The 19,073-nt window shown below is 50.7% G+C and overlaps 3 protein-coding genes across 3 annotated transcripts; 1 reads left to right on the top strand and 2 right to left on the bottom strand.

Moving 5' to 3' along the window:
- Positions 1–2,497: 2,497 nt before the first annotated feature.
- Positions 2,498–3,193, bottom strand: LOC112879807 (small ubiquitin-related modifier 2-like). The gene has a single exon (XM_025944215.1). It carries the CDS (start codon positions 2,918–2,920, stop codon positions 2,570–2,572), a length of 351 nt encoding a protein of 116 aa, XP_025800000.1. The 5' UTR covers positions 2,921–3,193; the 3' UTR covers positions 2,498–2,569.
- A 309-nt stretch (positions 3,194–3,502) lies between these two features.
- Positions 3,503–8,485, bottom strand: LOC112879806 (protein TOC75, chloroplastic-like). The gene is made up of 7 exons (XM_025944214.1): positions 7,382–8,485; positions 6,956–7,177; positions 6,706–6,813; positions 5,256–5,450; positions 4,898–5,146; positions 4,269–4,523; positions 3,503–4,132 (listed from the first exon to the last, which is right to left on the bottom strand). Exons 1-7 carry the CDS (start codon positions 8,456–8,458, stop codon positions 3,881–3,883), a joined length of 2,358 nt encoding a protein of 785 aa, XP_025799999.1. The 5' UTR covers positions 8,459–8,485; the 3' UTR covers positions 3,503–3,880.
- Positions 8,486–11,272: 2,787 nt separating this feature from the next.
- Positions 11,273–12,514, top strand: LOC112881293 (GDSL esterase/lipase At5g03600-like). The gene is made up of 3 exons (XM_025945967.1): positions 11,273–11,321; positions 11,417–11,638; positions 11,751–12,514. Exons 1-3 carry the CDS (start codon positions 11,273–11,275, stop codon positions 12,512–12,514), a joined length of 1,035 nt encoding a protein of 344 aa, XP_025801752.1.
- Positions 12,515–19,073: the final 6,559 nt, after the last annotated feature.

The following is a 19,073-nucleotide window of genomic DNA, read 5'->3' as shown; positions in this document are numbered from 1 at the left end:
CTTTAATTCCCACTCCACCGATAATCATGTTATGCATGCTGCTGGGTCTGAAATACCGCAGAGGAGTCTCCTCTACGGTACGGTACTCCAGTGGCACTTATCCGCTGACGTGTAGACTCGAGTGCAGTGAGGCCCATACGTCTGCAGCACTGCAGAGCAACTACTTCCCACGGTAGACGATCACTATTCTCGTCTCCTTCCATCTCGAGCTCCATCGGAGTATCCTCGGGAGAGATCTGCCGCCCGTTGAAGTTCACGAACGTCCCCTCCTCGCGCGTCGTCATGGCGTAGTAGAAGTCGATCAGGCCCCGCATCGGGTCCGCCCGCCGCATGGTGCGCGTGACCTCGGGCCCCTGGCCGTCCCGCACGGTGATGGTGACGAACGCGCTCGGCCTCATCTCGAGGAAGAAGTCGACCCGGGCCCCGCCCTCCATGCCGTAGCAGAGCGGCGTCCGGCGGCCGTCGAGCCGCTCGCCCCGGTAGCAGAAGACCCCCTCGCCGCGCGGCACGACGGGCACCGTGGCCTAGTAGAAGTCCATGAGAGCCTGCAGCTCTTCGGTCGCGCGCATGGTGCGGCTGGTCCGGCGCCCCTCTTCGTCCCTCACCACGGGGGTGACCAACGCCGCCGGCAATGTGCGGATGATACAGGGCTACAGGTAGTCTGGTACACCGAGCAATGTTGGTAAGTGCATTTTAATTTGTGTGGAAAAGAAATTGAGTAAATTGGTTCCTTAGCCTTAAAAAATATTGAGCTTAGTTTGTTGACCTCTTTTTTACTTGAACTTCGAATTTTGGTTGGGTTCTTAGCCCGCGCATGCAAAAAGACTAAAATACCCCTCTCGCTCTCTAGCGCCCTCGTTTCTTCTTCTCCCTCAGGCCACGAGCAGCCCGCCCGAACAGCACAGCCGCCGGCCAAATTCGGCTTTCCCCCTCCACGATTCCCAAACCCACTGCAGCAGCAGCTTCCCCACCTTCGCGGCTCCCTCCTCAGCCTCTCCAACATGGACTTCGTCGCCGGCTGGCTTGGGAACCGAGTTTCCCGAGTCGCCATTGCCGCCGGCCGCCCAAGATCCACCTCGACGGTGAACTCCTAGCTCCGGCCACCGTTTTCACCGACCAACGGCTTAAATCGAACCTAGGTAACCTCGTAAAGCTCGTGCTCTCCACGTTCCACGAGTTTCCGCGCTCGTTCATGGTGTCCGCCGTCGGCCGGCGCCCAGTCCCTTGCCGCCGGCCATGTTTGGCCCTGGTTCTTCGTGCACATCACCCCCGCCTCCTTGGCGCGTCAGTCTCCAGCTCGCCATCGCCGCGCTGGACCGAACCTTTTTGTGCGCAGCACAGGGGAATAGGCGCCGCCATCGACCTCCAGGACGTGCTCCTCCGCCTCACGTTCGACAACGTCTACGTGATCGCCTTCGGCGTCGATCCAGGCTGCCTCACGCCGATCGCGGTGTGGCTCGCGATTCGCGCGCTCGGCGTCTGGAACGAGCGCGTGCTTCAGCGCTCGCGCTCCCTGGCCGGCGTCTGGAACCTCGCGGAGGCGGCCGGGGCGGAGGGCGTCGCCGGCTTCAGGGTTCGGGCGAAGCGCGCAGCTGCGGATGAAGTGCTTGTACTCCTGCGGCAGTCGAAGCGGCGGATGATGGCCCAGACGGCGGACGGCGGCGCGTGGATGCGCTGCGCCAGCACGGAGCAGCATCGGCCCGCCCCCACGGCGTAGCGGTGGTGCGCTTTCACCGTCCACCGCAGCTGCTCGTACTCCGCCGCCATCAGCCCCAGCCCCGCCGGCACCTCGCCGTCCGCGCCCGCGCCCTGCTGCTCCATCGCCTTGGGCTCGATTGGATTCGCTGGGGTGGGGTGATTTGGGAAGGGGAGGGAGGGCCGGAGAGCAGAACCAGTGAGCTGGAGCGCGAGGGTATTTTGATCTTTTGCGCGCGCCCTATGTGCTGGCTGACGGCAGATGTAGACGGAATGGACGTCGACCCGCTTGCTGCGGTACCGGCCGGAAGACGCCCTCCGCGCCGCGCGGGGCGGTGGGGACCATGGCGTAGTAGAAGTCCGTCAGGTCCTGCAGCATGGTGTGGGTGACCTTGTGCAGTTGTGCCCTCCGTCGTCCTTCACCGCGGGTCACCAACTTCTTGGCCGCCGGTGGCCGGCGTCGGCTTCATCTCGTCCTCCCACGACGGCGGGTCGGCGGTCGTATCGTACGGGTTGCTTTATTATATAGGGCCGTCTCACCATTATAGAAAAGAAAGTTCTGCTGGAAGATGTGCTTTGATCCGTTTTGGAATTTGAATTAATTTGTTTTGCCAAGAAATGTTTGATATTTTTTTTTGAATTACGATTTCCGAACAAAAGGACCCCCACAAGACAAGCATACAAAAAACACTTCTGCAAAAGATAGGGAGAAATAGACATCACAAGAGTTTCAACATAAAGTAGCTGACATCTCTTTGTCACGATGCATGATAGCTTATCTGAGCGTTATGAAAACCTGCAGGCCCCTCTTAAATCATCTGCACCAGACCGAGCAGTGCTCCAGGCCGGCCTGCACAGATCCGCAGCGATAGATCTACGCCGGCACCGGCTGCTCATCAGCTGCGGCAGCAGAAGCAGGAGCCCGTCCGCCGCCGCCCAACAGCTCGGTGAAGAAGTCGATCTCGTCGCCGTCCTCCATCTCGAGCTCCGCGGGGGTCTGCCACCCGGCCAGCCGCCCGCCGTCGTACAGGAACCTGCCCGTACCGTAGGTGACGGCCGGCACGCTGGCGTAGTAGGCGTCCATGAGCGCCTGCAGCTTCTCGGTCCGCCGCACGGTGCGCTCCAGCGTGCGGCCCGCGGTGTCCTGCACCTTGAGCGTCAGGTGCACGCCCGGCTTGATCACCGGCTTCCGGTCCACCTCGTCGTCGTCGCCGGGTCGCACCATCTCCGATGAGGTCGTCGGATGGGAAGGGCGAGGGGTGTGCGCGTGGTCGCGTTCGTTCACCTTGGCACGGAGGAATGAGCTGCGACCTGCGTGTGTTTATATAGGGTTAGTGTGGGTGTGGTTTAATGAGCCGGGGTTTTGTATCGTCACGGCAAGTTTTCTTTTCAGTATAGTGCGCAGCAGCAACTCTCGTGCACCATAGCGAAAGGTCTGTTCTGAATTCTGACTGTTCGTTTGCCATTGCCGTTTCCAACTTTCCATCCTCCTCGTCGGTTCTGGCGACCCTGCTCTGCATTGCCAATTGAGCTAAGCAGTTAAAAATCTAGCCTGCTTGGTTCGGGACTAATGCGCATAGGCTGGGCTGACTTTCTTCGCGTAAAATATAGAAGGGCCAGCCTACGGGAAAGTACAATTTTTTTTCTGAAATAACAGAAAAGTGCATGCAAGGCCATGTTCTGAATTATTTTTTGACTTCTGAGCGAACTTCTGAGCTGATGATGGATGGATTCAACAAAATCAATATCTGTCATCACGTAGAATCTGAGCGAGCACATGCTTCATTTATATAACAAAACCATTTCCTTTCGCCCACAGAAAATGAAAGAACAAAGTGAGAAGCCACAGAGAAATAATTCTTGCTAGCTCCGAGCAAAGACTTCTGAACCTTACAGACATCTCTGGCTCCATATTCTTCGGTTAACTGACTGCATAGAAACCAAAATGTTAACCCTGAGACTACCATCACTATTAGTTCCACAGCGGAAGCAAGTACAATGCCATCCTTTCATCAAAATAAAACTCCTTACTCCCAGTTGAATCCATCAACTATTCATAACGCAAGCCTTGGTGCTACATGATCCAGTAACCTTATATCTTCACGAGTTAATTTTGTTGTAAAAAGTTGCCAGTGAAATTTACAGAGGGGCTTTCTGAACGTCAAGCTGGGGAGAGACACGGCCTTCAGAATCTTTCGCCAAATCTCAGGAAGAAGGCTCCCGTACCAGCATTGTGATCTACAGCGTACTCCGCCCTTACCGTGCCAAGCTTGACACCAAGGCCATAGGAGGACCCGTGGCCTGCGCGGCGGAAGAACTCTGTAGGGTTGCCCTTCACGTCCTTGGAGCTCCCAAGGTCAGTGCCATGCTCGGCAAATGCATACACCTGCGTCTGTCTATTCTTCATAGTGATGGGGACGCGCAACTCAGTGGCAACCTGCATGGATATAAGATTCAAAACAAATCCGAAGAAAAAGCAAAACTCCATGGCTAAGACACAAACAGCGATAACAATGATGCGTCATGATTCAGAAATGCCAAATTCACCAGTGGATTGGTAGTTTGATGCTCACCTCAAGAAGATTTCTGGAAGCACCCAGTTCCCCCATACCATAGCCCCTAACAGAATGAGGTCCTCCGATTGCAAATGCATCATAGCTCGGCAGGTCTCCTACACAGCCTGCGTAGCGACCATGAATGGCTAAAACAGCTGGTGGTGGCTTGCCAGCACCATTATCCTTCTTATTCAAATTAATAAACTTTGTCACTGAAAGCTGATGACGGTTGAAGAATGGATTTTTGCTTCCAATGCCGACACCTTGGTCCAGCTGCAGCCCACAATAAAATTATAAGAGGATTTACTTTACCATGGAGGAACACATGATGCTGTTAAACAAGAACTAGCCAAATATTTTAAATATAACTGCAAAACAATTATAACATAAACAAGAAAAGCATATTTCTTTCTATCCCAAAAAAACCTCGATTCTAAAACAATTAATTATAATGATAACATTTGCTAAAATGTGTGTACACATTCAGTATTACGCATTGTGCAGCAGCCTCAAATGAAAACAGAAACATCAATTATGTAAAGAGTCTGGCCTTGTCGTTTTCACACAGTGCAGTATTAAGTCTTATTTGGTTTTGGTTTTATACACATAGTAATAATTGAAGTTTCAGTGGGAACAAACCAGCCCACCTGGAATATATATCTGTCACCAATAGTTGCACCGTTAACAAACTCAGTATTGTCTCGAGTTATATTAGCTTGTAGAAACGCCATTCGATCTACACCGGTACCACTGAAGGTTGTGGGAGGTCCATCCATGCTCAAGGCACCACTAGGCAATACTCGAGAACCATGTGTGCTTATGTAGTTATCTTGACCGCGCGTTTTAATTTCTTCCACCACAAGGCCATAAGTAAATTTGCTCTGCCTTGTGAAGCTCTGAAATTTTTTTTTCCAAAATGCGGTTTCCTCATGTTACAAATATATCTTGGGAGTAGCTATTTATGAAAATCAAAATATGCTGAAGGTAATATCAATCTGTGCAAACCTCTGTTATAGTTGCTTTAAATCCAACTCTATCAACCCATACAGGTGGAGCTTCATCCATGTTGGGGCCAGCAACAAAGACAGGACTTAATTTCCTGACATTGAAGCAGCTAGCTTTGAATGTGCGGTTTCTACTACTATCCTCCACACCATCCAAATAAGGATGGGCATACTCAAGCTTGAATGAGAGATCATCCTGATACCCCCAAAAGAAACATGCCGTAAATACAAATAGAATGGATCAGTTAAAATGAGACAGACTGATGGTTCCTAACTATGCAAGAATGTAAATATGCCTTGTAAACCATACCAGTACATTTTATCATGAATCAAGGGTATAACTTTATTTTCTTATTTCAAATTGCAGCGGAATGGCAACTGCAATGCTTCACATTTCAATGCAGAAGACACTCAACTGAGTTTCAAACTTCATCGATAACAAGAATAATGTTATTTGACATATGACTTGAACCACACATGCAAGTTGCAAATGGAAGCGTAGGTTAAGATGGTTACAAGTAAAAATTCAGCTAATTTAGTACAAGGAGATCGCAGCGAATGTAGATGTAATTATACACCAAAGCAACATTGCATCAAAACTTCTATTTTTAATAGAACTCAGCAGTGTTTTCAAGTTGTCCGACTAATCGCGATTAATCGCGATTAGTCGTCCAGGTCGCTGAAGAGTGACCGACCAGGGCTATCGACCCGATTTGGTCGACCAGCTTTCTGGTCGTCCGATTAGTCGTCGACTAATCGCGATTAGTCGGCCGATTAGTGCTGTAGGCGACCAGACCAGAGAGCTGCAGCGCGGGAGGCGCCAAAACAGAGGCGCGGGAGGCGCCAAAACAGGCTGTTTTCAGGCCGCCAAAACGCGAGCGGCGCCAAGCAGCAGCTCCTCTCCTCTCCCTCCTCTCCTCTCTCCTCTCCTCTCCTCTCCTCTCCCAGTCTCCCTCCTCTCTCCTCTCCTCTCCCTCCGCTCCTCTCCCGCCGGTCTCCTCTCCTCTCCTGTGGAAGCCAGCAGCAGCCGTCCCCTCCTCTCTCCTCTCCGATGGAAGCAGCAGCACTGCAGCAGCAGCCGCCCCCTCCTCTCTCCTCTCCCGTGGAAGCAGCAGCAGCCGGTCTCCTCTCCAGAGGAGGAAGCAGCAGCCGGTCTCCTCTCCGGCGGAAGCAGTAGCAGCCGCTGGTCTCCTCTGCTCTGCTCTGCTCTCGTCTCAGATCCAGCAGCAGCTCTGCTTTGCTCTCGTCTCAGATCCACCAGTAGCTCTGCTCTGCTCTACTATATACTATATAGTATATACTATTACTATATACTATGGACGACTAACAGCCGACTAGCTCGACTAGTTCGACCTGGTCGACGACTAATCGCGACTAATCGACTGGTCGGTCCTTAGGCGACTAGGACCGACTAGGCGACTTGAAAACATTGGAACTCAGTACCAACTCACCTGAGGATTGAGCAGGTTGCTGGATTTAACATAACTGGTAAGAGATCTGTTTAAACCAGAGATGTTGCGATGTTCAAATGACACAGTGCCTCCAGGTTGAATTGATGCCTAAAAAGAAAGTTTCCATAAGATGGATTGTATAACATTGATTTATAATGGTTGTCAGTTAACATATTTATGATGTCGTCTATCATTCTAAGTAGAGATTCTGCAGAGAGACAAAAAAGGTTATAAATTAGTGGTGTATTACAAGAGTCGGTCGCCCTTGATGCCCAGGCACAATGCTCCACTCTGTAGTTACTTCAGCCGACTTTTGTTCATGTTCCTTGAGTTTAATTTCAACCACTATACCCCCTTCTTGTGTCTCATCAGGGCGAGGATTCACTTCTATACTGGAGAATAAAGCGAGTGAATTGATACGCTTCAGAGCTTGTTTCCCTGCCCCAGTGCTATAGATATGGCCAGGTCGAAGCTGCAATTGTAAGAAAGGCGGAAGTTAAATTACGTGGTTGCGAGAAGCCATAGCGGGATAGAGTAAATGTTTTGGAGAATCGTAATAGAATACGTCAAACCAATCAACTCATGATGCATTAAACAACAAATCATCCATAACCATCTCTAGTGAAACATGTTCATTGTGATGTTAATTAAACAACAAATTGCTTATATACTATACCTGCTGAGGAAGCTCCCGGTCAATGACGGCGATGTGAGTGTTCCCCTCAACAATATTTTCAAGCTTATCATGGAACTGGTACTCCACCCTGGTGATGTCTCCCTCTACCACCTCGCACACAATCTCTTCAGTGTCAAGGTTCCCGAAGTGCTGCACCAGGGCGCAGACAAAGCCCTCGTCGTGGTACCACTTCTCGATGCGCCCCCTGATCTTCTGCAGCACCCCGGCGGTCAACTTCCCCTGCTTCTTCACCATCCCCAGCACCTCCTCGCGCACCGACTCCGGCAGAATGCACCGCTTGGCGCTGCGGACTCGCTGCTGGTAGTCACGGTCCTGCCTCCGGTTGTAGTCCATCTTCTCCCTTTCCGTCATGTCCTCGTCAGGGCCAGCATCGGGCGGCGCCATGAGCCCCACGTTGACGCACTTGAGCCGTTCAGCGGCTCCAGGCCAGATGGTCTCGGCGTAGGAGACGGTGAGCGCGAGCGTGCCGTCCGGGTTGGGCTTCCCCTGAAGGCTGAGCTGCTCGAACAAGCCGGAGGAGGTCATCGCCTCGAGCCAACCGAGCAGCTGCGACCGAGTGTACACGCCGCCGGGGCGCAGCGCGGCCACGTCGTCGAAAAAGGGGTCCTTCCCCGCGGTGCTGGAGCGGTCCCGGGCGCGGCGGTCGAGGAAGTCGAGCTCGGAGACCTTGTACCTCTTCCTCCCGTCGAGCCTGGAGAGCGGAACCGGCGTGTGGGTGACCGGGAGCCCGTGCGCGTCCCAGTCGGCCCCCGCCGGCTTCCCCTCGTCAGCGCGCGCCGCACGCGCGGAGAAGATCCACGACAGGAGGCCGCCTCCTCCGGATGCCCCACATCCTCCGCCGAGGTCGCAAGCGGAGGAGGCCGAGGTGGCGGCGGCTGCGATGGCGGAGGCTAGGGCTCGGTTACGGGAGCTCTGGGGGTGGGGGTTGGGGTCGGAGGATGAGATACGCAGGGAGTAGCCGTGGGGTTGCGAGGAGCGGCGTTGGGAGGGGGGCGACGGGGCATCATCGGAAGGCTCGGCGGAGCCGGGTTCGCGGCGGGAGGAGGAGAACCACATTGCGGTGGCGCCGCCGCGGCGGAGAGGGCTTGGCTTTCCTTGCGTCTGGTCTGCAGATCAATTGATCAACAAGCAATCATCAAACATATAGGAGTAGTAATCATCATCATGCGTGCCTAAGTGGCGAGGGGTTTTTGCTCGTTGCCAAAAAAAAAAGATAAAAGGGTTTTGTGATGCGCAGCCCAGGCCCAGCCGCGTTCATTTTGGGCCAACTTTATCGTCCCCAGCCCGCCGAGGCGGAATTTTTTTTAAAAAAGGGTTAAAAAAAAATTTAAATTCAAAAAAAGGGTGCCGGTTTGGGAAATTTCGAAAAATGGGTACCTCCCGCCCAATGAAAGGGCGGGATGAAGCATCCCGCCCATCCAACGGGCGGGGGGTCGGCGGGGGGAGGAAATCCTCTTCGCAGGGGCCTTTTTGCGAAAAGTCAGGCGACATCCCGCCCTCCCAACGGGCGGGATGTCCTCCGAGGGGCCTCCCGCCCGTTGGGAGGGCGGGACGTGGGCCTCCCGCCCGTTGGGGGCATCCCGCCCCCCAACGGGCGGGAGGCCCACGTCCCGCCCCCCCAACGGGCGGGAGGCCCACGTCCCGCCCTCCCAACGGGCGGGATGTCCCCCCCCCCCCACTATTTAAGCCCCCACCCACCCCCTAATTCTCATAAAATTCATCAAAAATCAGAAAAAAGAAAAGGAGGAGAGGAGAGGAAGAGAGGAGACGAAGCGGCGAAGCCCTGTCCACACGTCGGTTTGGAGGTATTATAATCGTATAATTATTAATTATTTTTACGAATATTTGTTAGGGTAGTTATACGTAGAATTCAGTATTTTCAATAGTTTTTAGAAATATTTGTTAGGATAGTTCTATTTTAAATAGTTTTGAGTATTTTAATAGTTGGTAGATATATTTCTTAGGCTAGTTATATTTTAAATAGTTTTTATAATTGCAGTAGTTTTTAGATATATTTTTTAGGGTAGTTATATTTCGAATAGGTTTCGGTATTTTGAATAGGTTTCGGTATTTTGAATAGCTTTTAGAAATATTTCTTAGGGTAGTTATATTTTGAATAGTTTTTAAAATTGCAGTGGTTTTTAGATATATTTTTTAGGGTACTCGGAGGACCACATACGCCGACGGCCTAGGACTAGGGGCGGGAGGCCCAAGAGAGCGCGAGGTCCGGGACATGCGGAGTAGATACTCTTGATTTGGTGAACTTTTTATATTTAAACTGTTTTTGTATGATACTATTTTCTTTTTAATCGGTTGATCTATCGTACTGTCGTAATATTCGGATTCTACGTTGCAAAACGTTATCGTTTAACCATCTTCATACGAATTTTAGATAGAGCAATCTTCTTCGTAAAATTGAATTAAAATTTTATATGTACACAAAAGAATATGGCGAATCAATATTGCATTTGAAAACAGTCTCAATTTCAAATAGATTGTAAATCATAAATTCCAAAGGAAAATAAAATGTAAATCATAAATTCCAAAGGAAAATAAAAAAAAAGGCACTAAACATCCCGCCCACTGGCCGGGCGGGATGCCTCCCGCCCTCTGGTCGGGCGGGATGCCTCCCGCCCACTGGCCGGGCGGGATGCTCCCTCAGGGACCCGTTCGCGAATAAGAAAAGTTTCTTATTCGCGAAGGGGCCCTCGGGGGGCCTGGAAAATTTTTTTTGAGGGTCCCGCCCGCTGGTTGGGCGGGATGTCCCCGGCCCCACACCTCCCGCCCGTTGATCGGGCGGGAGGCACCCATTTTTCAAATTTTTCTCAACCGGCACCCCTTTTTGGAATTTTAATTTTTTTTAAACCCTTTTTTAAAAAAAACTCGCCGAGGCGAGAAGGATCTGGGCCTGGGTGGGTTGCCTGCCGTCCATCAGCGCTTTAAGATTCGGACTTTCGTACAGTATTGGTGAGGAAACGGCTTGGGGAATCCCCTTTTGTGCTTGAGGGGGAGAGAAGGGAATCCTCTTTTTCTCGAGTTTCTATTGCTTGATGTCATAGAACGTGTAATGTCATAGCACGTGAGCTTGGGTTGGGCTTGGAGACAAACTTGTTTGAGTTCAAAAATGCTCCGACTTTGTAAACGGCTTGGGGGACAGCAAGCTGGCCCCAATAAAAAAACAACAACAATGCCCTAATTCTACTTTGGCAGGAGATGTTTTTCTTCTCGAATACGTAGGAGAACTGTGCATCATTGTATTAACAAGGAAGGCATGAGACGTTTTTAAAGAGAGGATTTGGATCCACCAAGATGCTTGTCCTTGTGATTTCTTATATGATATATGGGACTTCACTTTGAGATGGTTGGTGTATGATCATCAGACTTGCATGCATTTCGTGCATAATATGCACATTGACCTGACCTCGCATACGCATAGGCAAAGCTCCAGAACTCTTGCTGATTGGATATAACACCAGTACACTGTTGAAGATAGTTTTCCGGTTTATGTGAGCTTGGGAAGACGCATACGCATGCCGGCATGCATCTAAACACCTTGCCATTGTCATGACTCATGACCGGTCTCTGCAATTGGTAGCTCCTGCTGTCCGGCAGGGTACCGGACTGGATTGTAAACGAGCTGGACTGGGGGCAAGTGCTGTTGCCATCGGACAATGCCAACAGCGCGCGCCTCCGAGCACGACTCGGAACTCCTTCCCACCGATCTCCATGTTTCTCCAGTATAAATTGCAACGCACGTCGTCGTCTGGCACCACGAAAGCAGCAATCGCAACTCGCTTTCGATCGAGATCGAAGCAATCAGCCAAGCGGCTTATCACAAGCCCGCTCCTCGGGCGCCGCCGCGTGCCCCACATGAAGCTTCTTCTCGCCGCCGTCTGCGCCCTCCTACTCCTGCTGAACGGTATGTTATTGTTATTGTTCGCTCGCTTGGTTTCACAATCTGTTTTACTTGTTCTCGGAGCTTTGACGTCGATCCGCGAGCGTTGTTGTTAGCAGCTGGTCATGCGGAGTCCCGGCGCCATGGCGACAGCGACTCCGAGCGGCAGTACAAGCTGTTCGTGTTCGGCGACGAGTACGCCGACACCGGCAACTACCCGGCAGCAGACTTGACCAAGACGACGCGCGCGTGGTACTACCCGTACGGCAGCAACGACAAGGATCACGGCGCCACTCCAAGCGGCCGCTTCTCCAACGGCTTGGTCCTCCCTGATTTCGTCGGTACGTAATTAATAACCTCAGAAGATCAGTTACTCTACAAATTAAATCTCTGGGGCTTTCAGCATTATTAAGGATTCATATGCACGGTACGGGTGTTTGTGCACGCACGCAGCAAGGATTCTGGGGCTGGATGAGTCACCTCCGGCGGAAAGGAAGAGGGAGCAGGACGGGGTCGACCCGTCTGGCATGAACTTCGCCGTCGGCGGCGCCGGCGTGGTCGAGGGGACGGGGGAGGCTCCGAAGCTCGGCAGGCAGGTCGAAAAGTTCAAGAGGATGGTCAGGCACGGCATCATCGACGACGACCTCACGGACTCCGTCGCGCTCATCGCCTTCTCCGGCAGACGCGACTACGAGCGCTTCCACGACATGACCAACACCGACGTGAAGGCCATGGCCCAGGACGTGACGGACAAGATCGCCGACGCCGTGGAGCAGCTGATGGACCTGGGCGTGGAGAAGGTGGTGGTGACCACGCTGCCCCCGCTCGGCTGCACGCCGGGGCTGTCCAAGTCCAAGGACGGCGTCTACGATGCCAAGTGTGACAGCCAGAAGGTCACAAGCATCCACAACTCGTACCTTGAGGAGAAGGTGTTCCAGAACAAGGACGTCTTCAACCTCGACCTGAAAGCCGCCTTCAACCGCCACGCAGGCCCGTCGTCGCGGTCGAAGCAGTTCAAGTACAAGCTGGAGCCGTGCTGCGATAGCTTCGACCAGGGCGGGTACTGCGGGCAGACGGAGGACGGCGAGCCGCAGTACAACCTGGGCTCCAAGCCCAGCAAGTTCTTCTACTGGGACGACATCAACCCGACCCATGCCGGCTGGAAGGCCGTCGTCAAGGAGTTCGAAGAGTCCATCAAGAATTTCCTGCACATCTAGCTCTAGTTAGTTAACTTGCATGCTTGCCAGTGACGACTATGCTCACTGTTAGGTTCTCAATTACTGGTTTCAGTCGAGTATTTGTAGACAATGGTTCGGAGCCTGCCGACAGTGTCTAGGATTGTTTCTAGAGCAACGTCCGTGGTTCAGTGTGAGAGTAATATTATGGCAACTGATAATTTTGCGGTCTCCGGTGATCAACTTCTAGGAGAGAGACACCCCTCGAGACTCAAGCTGCTTGTGGAGACAATTGTGAATGGCCGTAAAAAAGATATTCAAAGTTGGCTCGTCACATACATAAAAATGCACCTTGACATCGTTATTTAGGATGATCGCGTCAACACGACCATGACAGTTGGTTATCAGTTAGCTGGCTTGAAGGACAGGAGAGATTGTTTCTCTCCCCAATCCGTCTGGTGTGCCACCGCCTCGTACTTGCCCTCCCTGCCATCATTGCTCGACGCACCGATGATGAGACGAGAGTACAAGCCTATCCGTTCCTGCTTCTCGCCGCTCAACACTCTGTTGAACGTGATCGTATCATTCGTCTGCTTCACGTGCTCCGTCACCGCCCGCTTGCCGATCTCTTGGACGTATGGATCGTTGATGTCTATCGGATACCAAAGGATTGCCACGGTGGGTGTAGCGATAGCTACGATGGCAACGACGGATAGGAGGAAGGTTCTCATGGCTAGGCTTGCGGTGCTTCCTTGCTAGATTGCAAATTTGTGAGATGCAAATGGTTTTTCTGTGGAGCATGTGGCATGGGCGCATTACCAGCAAAGTGGTGAAAGACTGAAAGTCGATGGGCTGCTATCCAAATACAATTTGGAAAGGATTGATTGGATGCCTAACAAATCAGCTCCTGCTGTATATAGTACATTGTAAATTAGTAGAAACCAATTGATATAATTTTTTAGGATTGATTTGCTTGGAGGTACTACTTATTATAAAAGAAATACTACTTTAAAAGTACTAATATCTATTAAATGGGATTAATTGGGTCTGTACTTATTAGAATTTAATGTGATTAATTTCGTGGGCATTTACATAGAGCGCTTGGCCCGGGCGCAATGCCAGCAGGTCAAATACAGTTTGGAAGGGATTGATTGGATGCATACCAAATCAGCTCCTGTTATATATTTATATAGTACCTTGCAAAATATAGAAGAAATTGATTGACATAATTATCAGGATCGATTTGCTTAAAATGGCTGCTCTATTCCAAATGAAATATTTATATCAATTTAATCTATAACGAAAAAATAATTGAAAACTTTTGTAACCTAGATTAGGCTTACCATTCTTCTTTGGAGGACCCGTTTGTCAGGGCTAAAGGAGTACCAAAGTATAGACGAGGACTCAAAAACAGCGTCAAACTTTTTTCATCAAATTCCCACCACCGGCCATAAAACTCCCCCCACGTGCGGTCGGATGCGCCCCACGCGCACCCCTTGATTGCCTCTAATTTCGGTAACTATGTTTGGCATTTAGGAAATAAATGATAAATGACTTGATTGCGTACATAACACATCCACGCAACAAGACACATTCTACGTGCAACATACTTTCATTTAAGATGTTACTGTACTAGAGACCCACGCTTCTTTGCCAAGTTTAACTTAGAACAAATCTAATATGACACGTAAATAAAAAATAAAAACAGAGGAAGTATATGATCATCAGAGTTGTCCTCGTGACACGCGTAGAAAAGCACCTTGGATGATTGTTACAGGAAAACAGGAAAAATCTTTATCGGAAAAAAAATAATTGCATGCGACCATGACCATTGTGTTTATCACTCAGTTAGCCGGTTGAAAAGACAAGAGAGCACGTTTGGCCCCTAAATCCATTACGTACACCTCCGCCTCGTACTTGGCATCCTTGCCATTGCTGTTCCATGCCTCGATGATGAGATCGAAGTTGTTGACCTTATTTGCGGCGCTCACCACTCTGTTGAATCTGATCCCATCATTGGTGCGGCAGAACCAATCTAAATTATACCGGCTCAAGTACGTGAGTCCATTCCTAAGGGCTCCAACGTGCTTCAAACGGTATAATCCCTTGGCCTGTCGGGTAACGTCCCGATAAACCACCGATACACAGAATCAAATAAGGTTACCTCACACGAAGGTGAGTCCAGAGATACAATCACCATCATATTTTACATCATAGAGAATTACATTACAAGAGTTTCCAAAAGAGGTACGAAATTTCAAACTTAGAGAAATTATTACAAACTGTTAAAGTTGTGGTTTTTAGCAGCGGAAAATACACGTGACGATTCACAACGCGTCGTCGCGACGGATGTCATGCTAAGTCCGGGCACGACATTACTCGTTATCATCAGTGTTGGCCGGAGACGGATCCTATTCCAAGGGCCAACCGTCTGGAAGAGCTCCGGGCCAAGACCAGGGGAAGAGTAGGGTCCTCAAAGACTTTACCTGAAAAACATAAAACTAGCAAGGCTGAGTATACTAATACTCAGCAAAAGACTTACCCGGGATTGGGTATACTTTAGCCCGTAACTAGACTCATGAAGGCTTTCAATGGTTCTGGGTTTATTTTTAGCTGAAAAGCAACAAAGAGTAGGTTCTTAATTTTTAATTTTAGCTTTCAAGTTCTATATGATTATCCATCCTAGATAAGCACCTATAGCTATCCAAGCATGGTAGAATCTTTGGTCAAGCATCATCTTTGATAACCATATAATTGCTCTTGTTACTCTATGTGACAAAGGGATCAAGCAGTCTCAATCTTCGTGAGAAGCGGACGATTCTGAATCGAATTCAACCTTGCAAGGTAAACATAACTCACATGCTTGGAACACCAAAGGGTCGTTCCGAAGCAACCGTTTGCCTTTCATTCCGACTCGTGGACAGGCCCACCACAAGCGACTGCAGGACCATACGCACTTCCAAAGTGCAGGACATACGTCTGTAGCGCGACTACAAAACCCGTATTCCTGGTTGCCCTTGCAACACGTATTCCCACACGTCGAACTTAAGTAACCAGAAGAAGCAAATACGAGTGGTGGGAGGTATGTCCACTCTTCGGGCCGATTGGCTACTAGGCTTGCCGCTTACCCAAAACTCACGGCATGTGGTTAGTACTTTCAAACACTTAACCCCGATCGGCACACACCGCGACCTTATCAATTTCAATAACACAGACGGGGTATCACCTCAACCATGATACCTTACATTCTTTCCGTCCGTCATCCTTATAGTGATTGCAGAAATGTAAACATTACAACTCCTATATCGCGCGAGTGACAGGAAATCAACCGACTTCTACCGGTCCTATTAGCAGAGCATTTATTCGATATGAACTCAGGTGCAATACATTGGTTCCTAGGGTTCATGCATCTAAGGTTTCATTTCATCTCCTAGACTTAATGCAAGATATAATATATAAATATAAGATTGCATAATGTAGTAATTTAAAATACTGGATTATGCACCGGGGCTTGCCTTTATTGGTGGGGCTGAAGTCAGTAAAGTTAAGATCTTTCGAACTTTGGTTCGGGGCTTGCGATATTTCTTGGTGACGTTCATTTGGTCTTCAGGAATATCCTCCGCAGACTCCAGGGAGATCTTGTAGGTACCGTTGCGGAAATAGTCGTATCTACATGCAATGCAACATTACATTCAAAGTGTGCACATAAAACTATCTTACTTCACAATACAGTTGCAATCTAGTACTCATATAACACACTATTCACGTAACAACCAAAAAGATCTGAAATTAAACTTAGATAGAGCTTTAGGTGGACAACTAATTAGAATCGGCTACTTGTTGAAGGTTACAACAGAGCCGATGGGAACAACAAGGGTTTAGCTGATTGATGTGTTTAGGCCGTGTTTAATAGAGGCGTGTCTACTGTGCTATCTTACCGATCTAGGGTTATGTACTTTGGTCTGGGTAGCTGATTGAAAGATGTATCGGGTTTCTAATTGATCGATGAAAGCATCGACTATTTTAACAGAGGGGTGATAACTAAAACAGTTGTATCTTAATTGAGATGTGCTTAAGTGTTATTCTAGGTAACTAGGTGTGGTTGTATCAGCTTGATTACGTCAGCACAACAATTGAGTGACGTACAGCCGATGGGAGTGTGATTGAGGGTAGGTGACCGATAGGTATATAGCTGATCTCTCAGTCGATAAATCGGCTGATAGAAGTATGTGGATAAGGACAGGAAGACTAAGGATTGATCGGCTATATTTGACTGATATAGAAAACAACTAGAATCGGCTTGGATCGGCCGATAGGAAGAATCTTAAGATCGTGTGTGCATCTCTGATACATCGACTATGTGCAGCCGATGTAGGACAGAACAAAAGAATTGTATCGGCAGCAGCCGATATTAGAAAGATATCAACCGTATCAGCTAACCAGCCGATGGTAGAAGCATACCAAAAGAAATGCATCGGCTGATAGCTGTTACACAGAAATATCCTAAACTCAAAGGAAACAGATGCTTAGCGGCTGAGCTGATAGCCGATACTGAAGCACAACTGCCGAGATGTGGTGGCTAAGCAGCAGATACACACGGACTAACAAAGATCTTTATACGAGAAGGGCCTTAAGGAGATTGCAATCAAGACGAGAACAATGTCTTGATGGCAGGGATATGAATATTCGGGTGAAAGGATTGACTAGATATCACATATCTCTACTTGAGATATATGTCTTATGGTTACTTTTCAGCTACAGCACATGCATATCACATAAAATACAAATAAAGCACACACTGCCTAATATTTAACCTAGATCACAAATCAAGACTTTCAATTCAAGAGCACAACATAAAACTTGTAAACTTTGACCTAAGTATTCAAACAAAACTGATTTTGCATGTTTATGAACTTCTTACGAAATTCTATGAAATGTAGAAGTTCACGGATTTGAAATAAAGAAGACTATGAAAATCTTACAGAAAACACCCTAGAACTTTTTAAATCAAAGCAATTAAGTCCCTGGTCGGGGAAAATAGAGAATAGGAAGATAGCGATGATATTCCGGCAAAGGGATTGCCGGCATTAAGAAGATTCAGTAGGTCAGGGCAAACCTTGGTTGTGGAGAAGAACAAACGGAAAGTGAATTCCCGCGACAAAAAGGATCGGCGGTGAGAAGTGCTCGATGGTAACAAGGTTCCGTGGATGACGAAGAAGTTTGCCGGGAAGGGTTGCCGTGGGTGTAAGATGGCCAAAGGAGTAATCCCGGCGGTGATGGCGGTTGGTTGAGCGATCAACGAGGGTAGGAACTGCTGGACGTCGTGGACCCCTGGGACGAGACGACAGAGCCGGATTAGTTCGCTAGGCCAACTCCTCCGCGAACCTCCAGGGTCCATCTGCTCACGAGCTAAGCCTTCTTTTGCTCCTGCATCCTTGGCCCTCAACCTGCTCGCGCGTAGCATGTTGCCTTGCCCGCACGCATGCCTGCGGAAACGAGCCGAGCCGGCCACCGGTAAAACGCTTCCGCCTGCACTCGCGAGCGTGCCGGTTCAGTTCTGCTCGGACCTTTGGGTCCTGTAACTTCGCCGCCCTCTCCATCTGCTGTGACGCCATCAAGACCGGTCTACCACCGCCGCCGGTCTTGCGCTGCGCGTTGAACCCGCGCCGCATTGTTCCTGCCTCAACCGCCTTGCCGCTGCGCAGCTGTTCCTTCCGAATTCGCCACGCTATAACCGCCGCCTTCGCTTCACCGCTTCTCCTTCCGGCTCGCTTCGCCATAACCGCTCCTCCGCCTCTGCTGCTCCTCTACTCCCTTGCGTGTGCTTTTGTCGTACGCACGTCCGCTCCTCGCTACTCCTCTTCCTCCTCATCTGCTGGACCCGCGTTCGCCTCGGCCTTGTCGCACCGCACCTGCGCACCGTTGCTCTGCACACCGTCGCAACATCCACCTGACGGTGTCCTGCACCCTTGACGCCTCGCCCAGCAGCAGGACCCTCGCGTTCTTCAGCACCGCGCGCATCGGCATTTCATCGAACACCTGAGCTGCGTCCTCGATACGGCCATCGCGTTCCCGCATCTTGCGCAACAGCTTTCCACTGCAACTCCTCCTGCACGTGCCGTTGCTTGGCACGTCGCACTCCAGCACTGCCTGCTCGTGCCCATGGGCCCGCTCTGCTCCGGCCGCCCAACACCTGCCCACACCGCCAACTCCCGCGCTCCACCGCGCGCACGCTCGCACCACCCGCTCGGCGCCGCTCACGTTCCGCTCCTGCACCGCCCGCGAACCGCTCCAGTCCTGCGCTTGCCCGCTCGCGCGTGCCGCCTGGAGCCGTCGGCGCTCCACTCCACCCTGCGCGCGCGCGCCTGTTCCACTCCGCGCGCCACTGCTCGCTCCGGCTGCTCGCCTATGCACCTGCCACGCTCGCGCGCGTCCCGCGCGCCTGGCCTGCCTCCGCGCCCGAGCCGAGCCACGCCTCTGCTCGCCCGCGCTGCACGCGCCTCCGCTCACCTGCGCTCGTGCCCCGCTCTGCACTGCGCCGCGCGCCTGCCCCAGCGCCAGCCGCCCGCACGGAGCCGCTCGCCGCGCGCCTGCTGCCGCA

This window comes from Panicum hallii, chromosome 2 (genome assembly GCF_002211085.1).
Source record: "Panicum hallii strain FIL2 chromosome 2, PHallii_v3.1, whole genome shotgun sequence".
In the NCBI taxonomy this organism is placed as follows: domain Eukaryota; kingdom Viridiplantae; phylum Streptophyta; class Magnoliopsida; order Poales; family Poaceae; genus Panicum; species Panicum hallii.
Note: the sequence above shows the minus strand (reverse complement) of the source record. Positions and strands in the feature narration are given on the sequence as shown.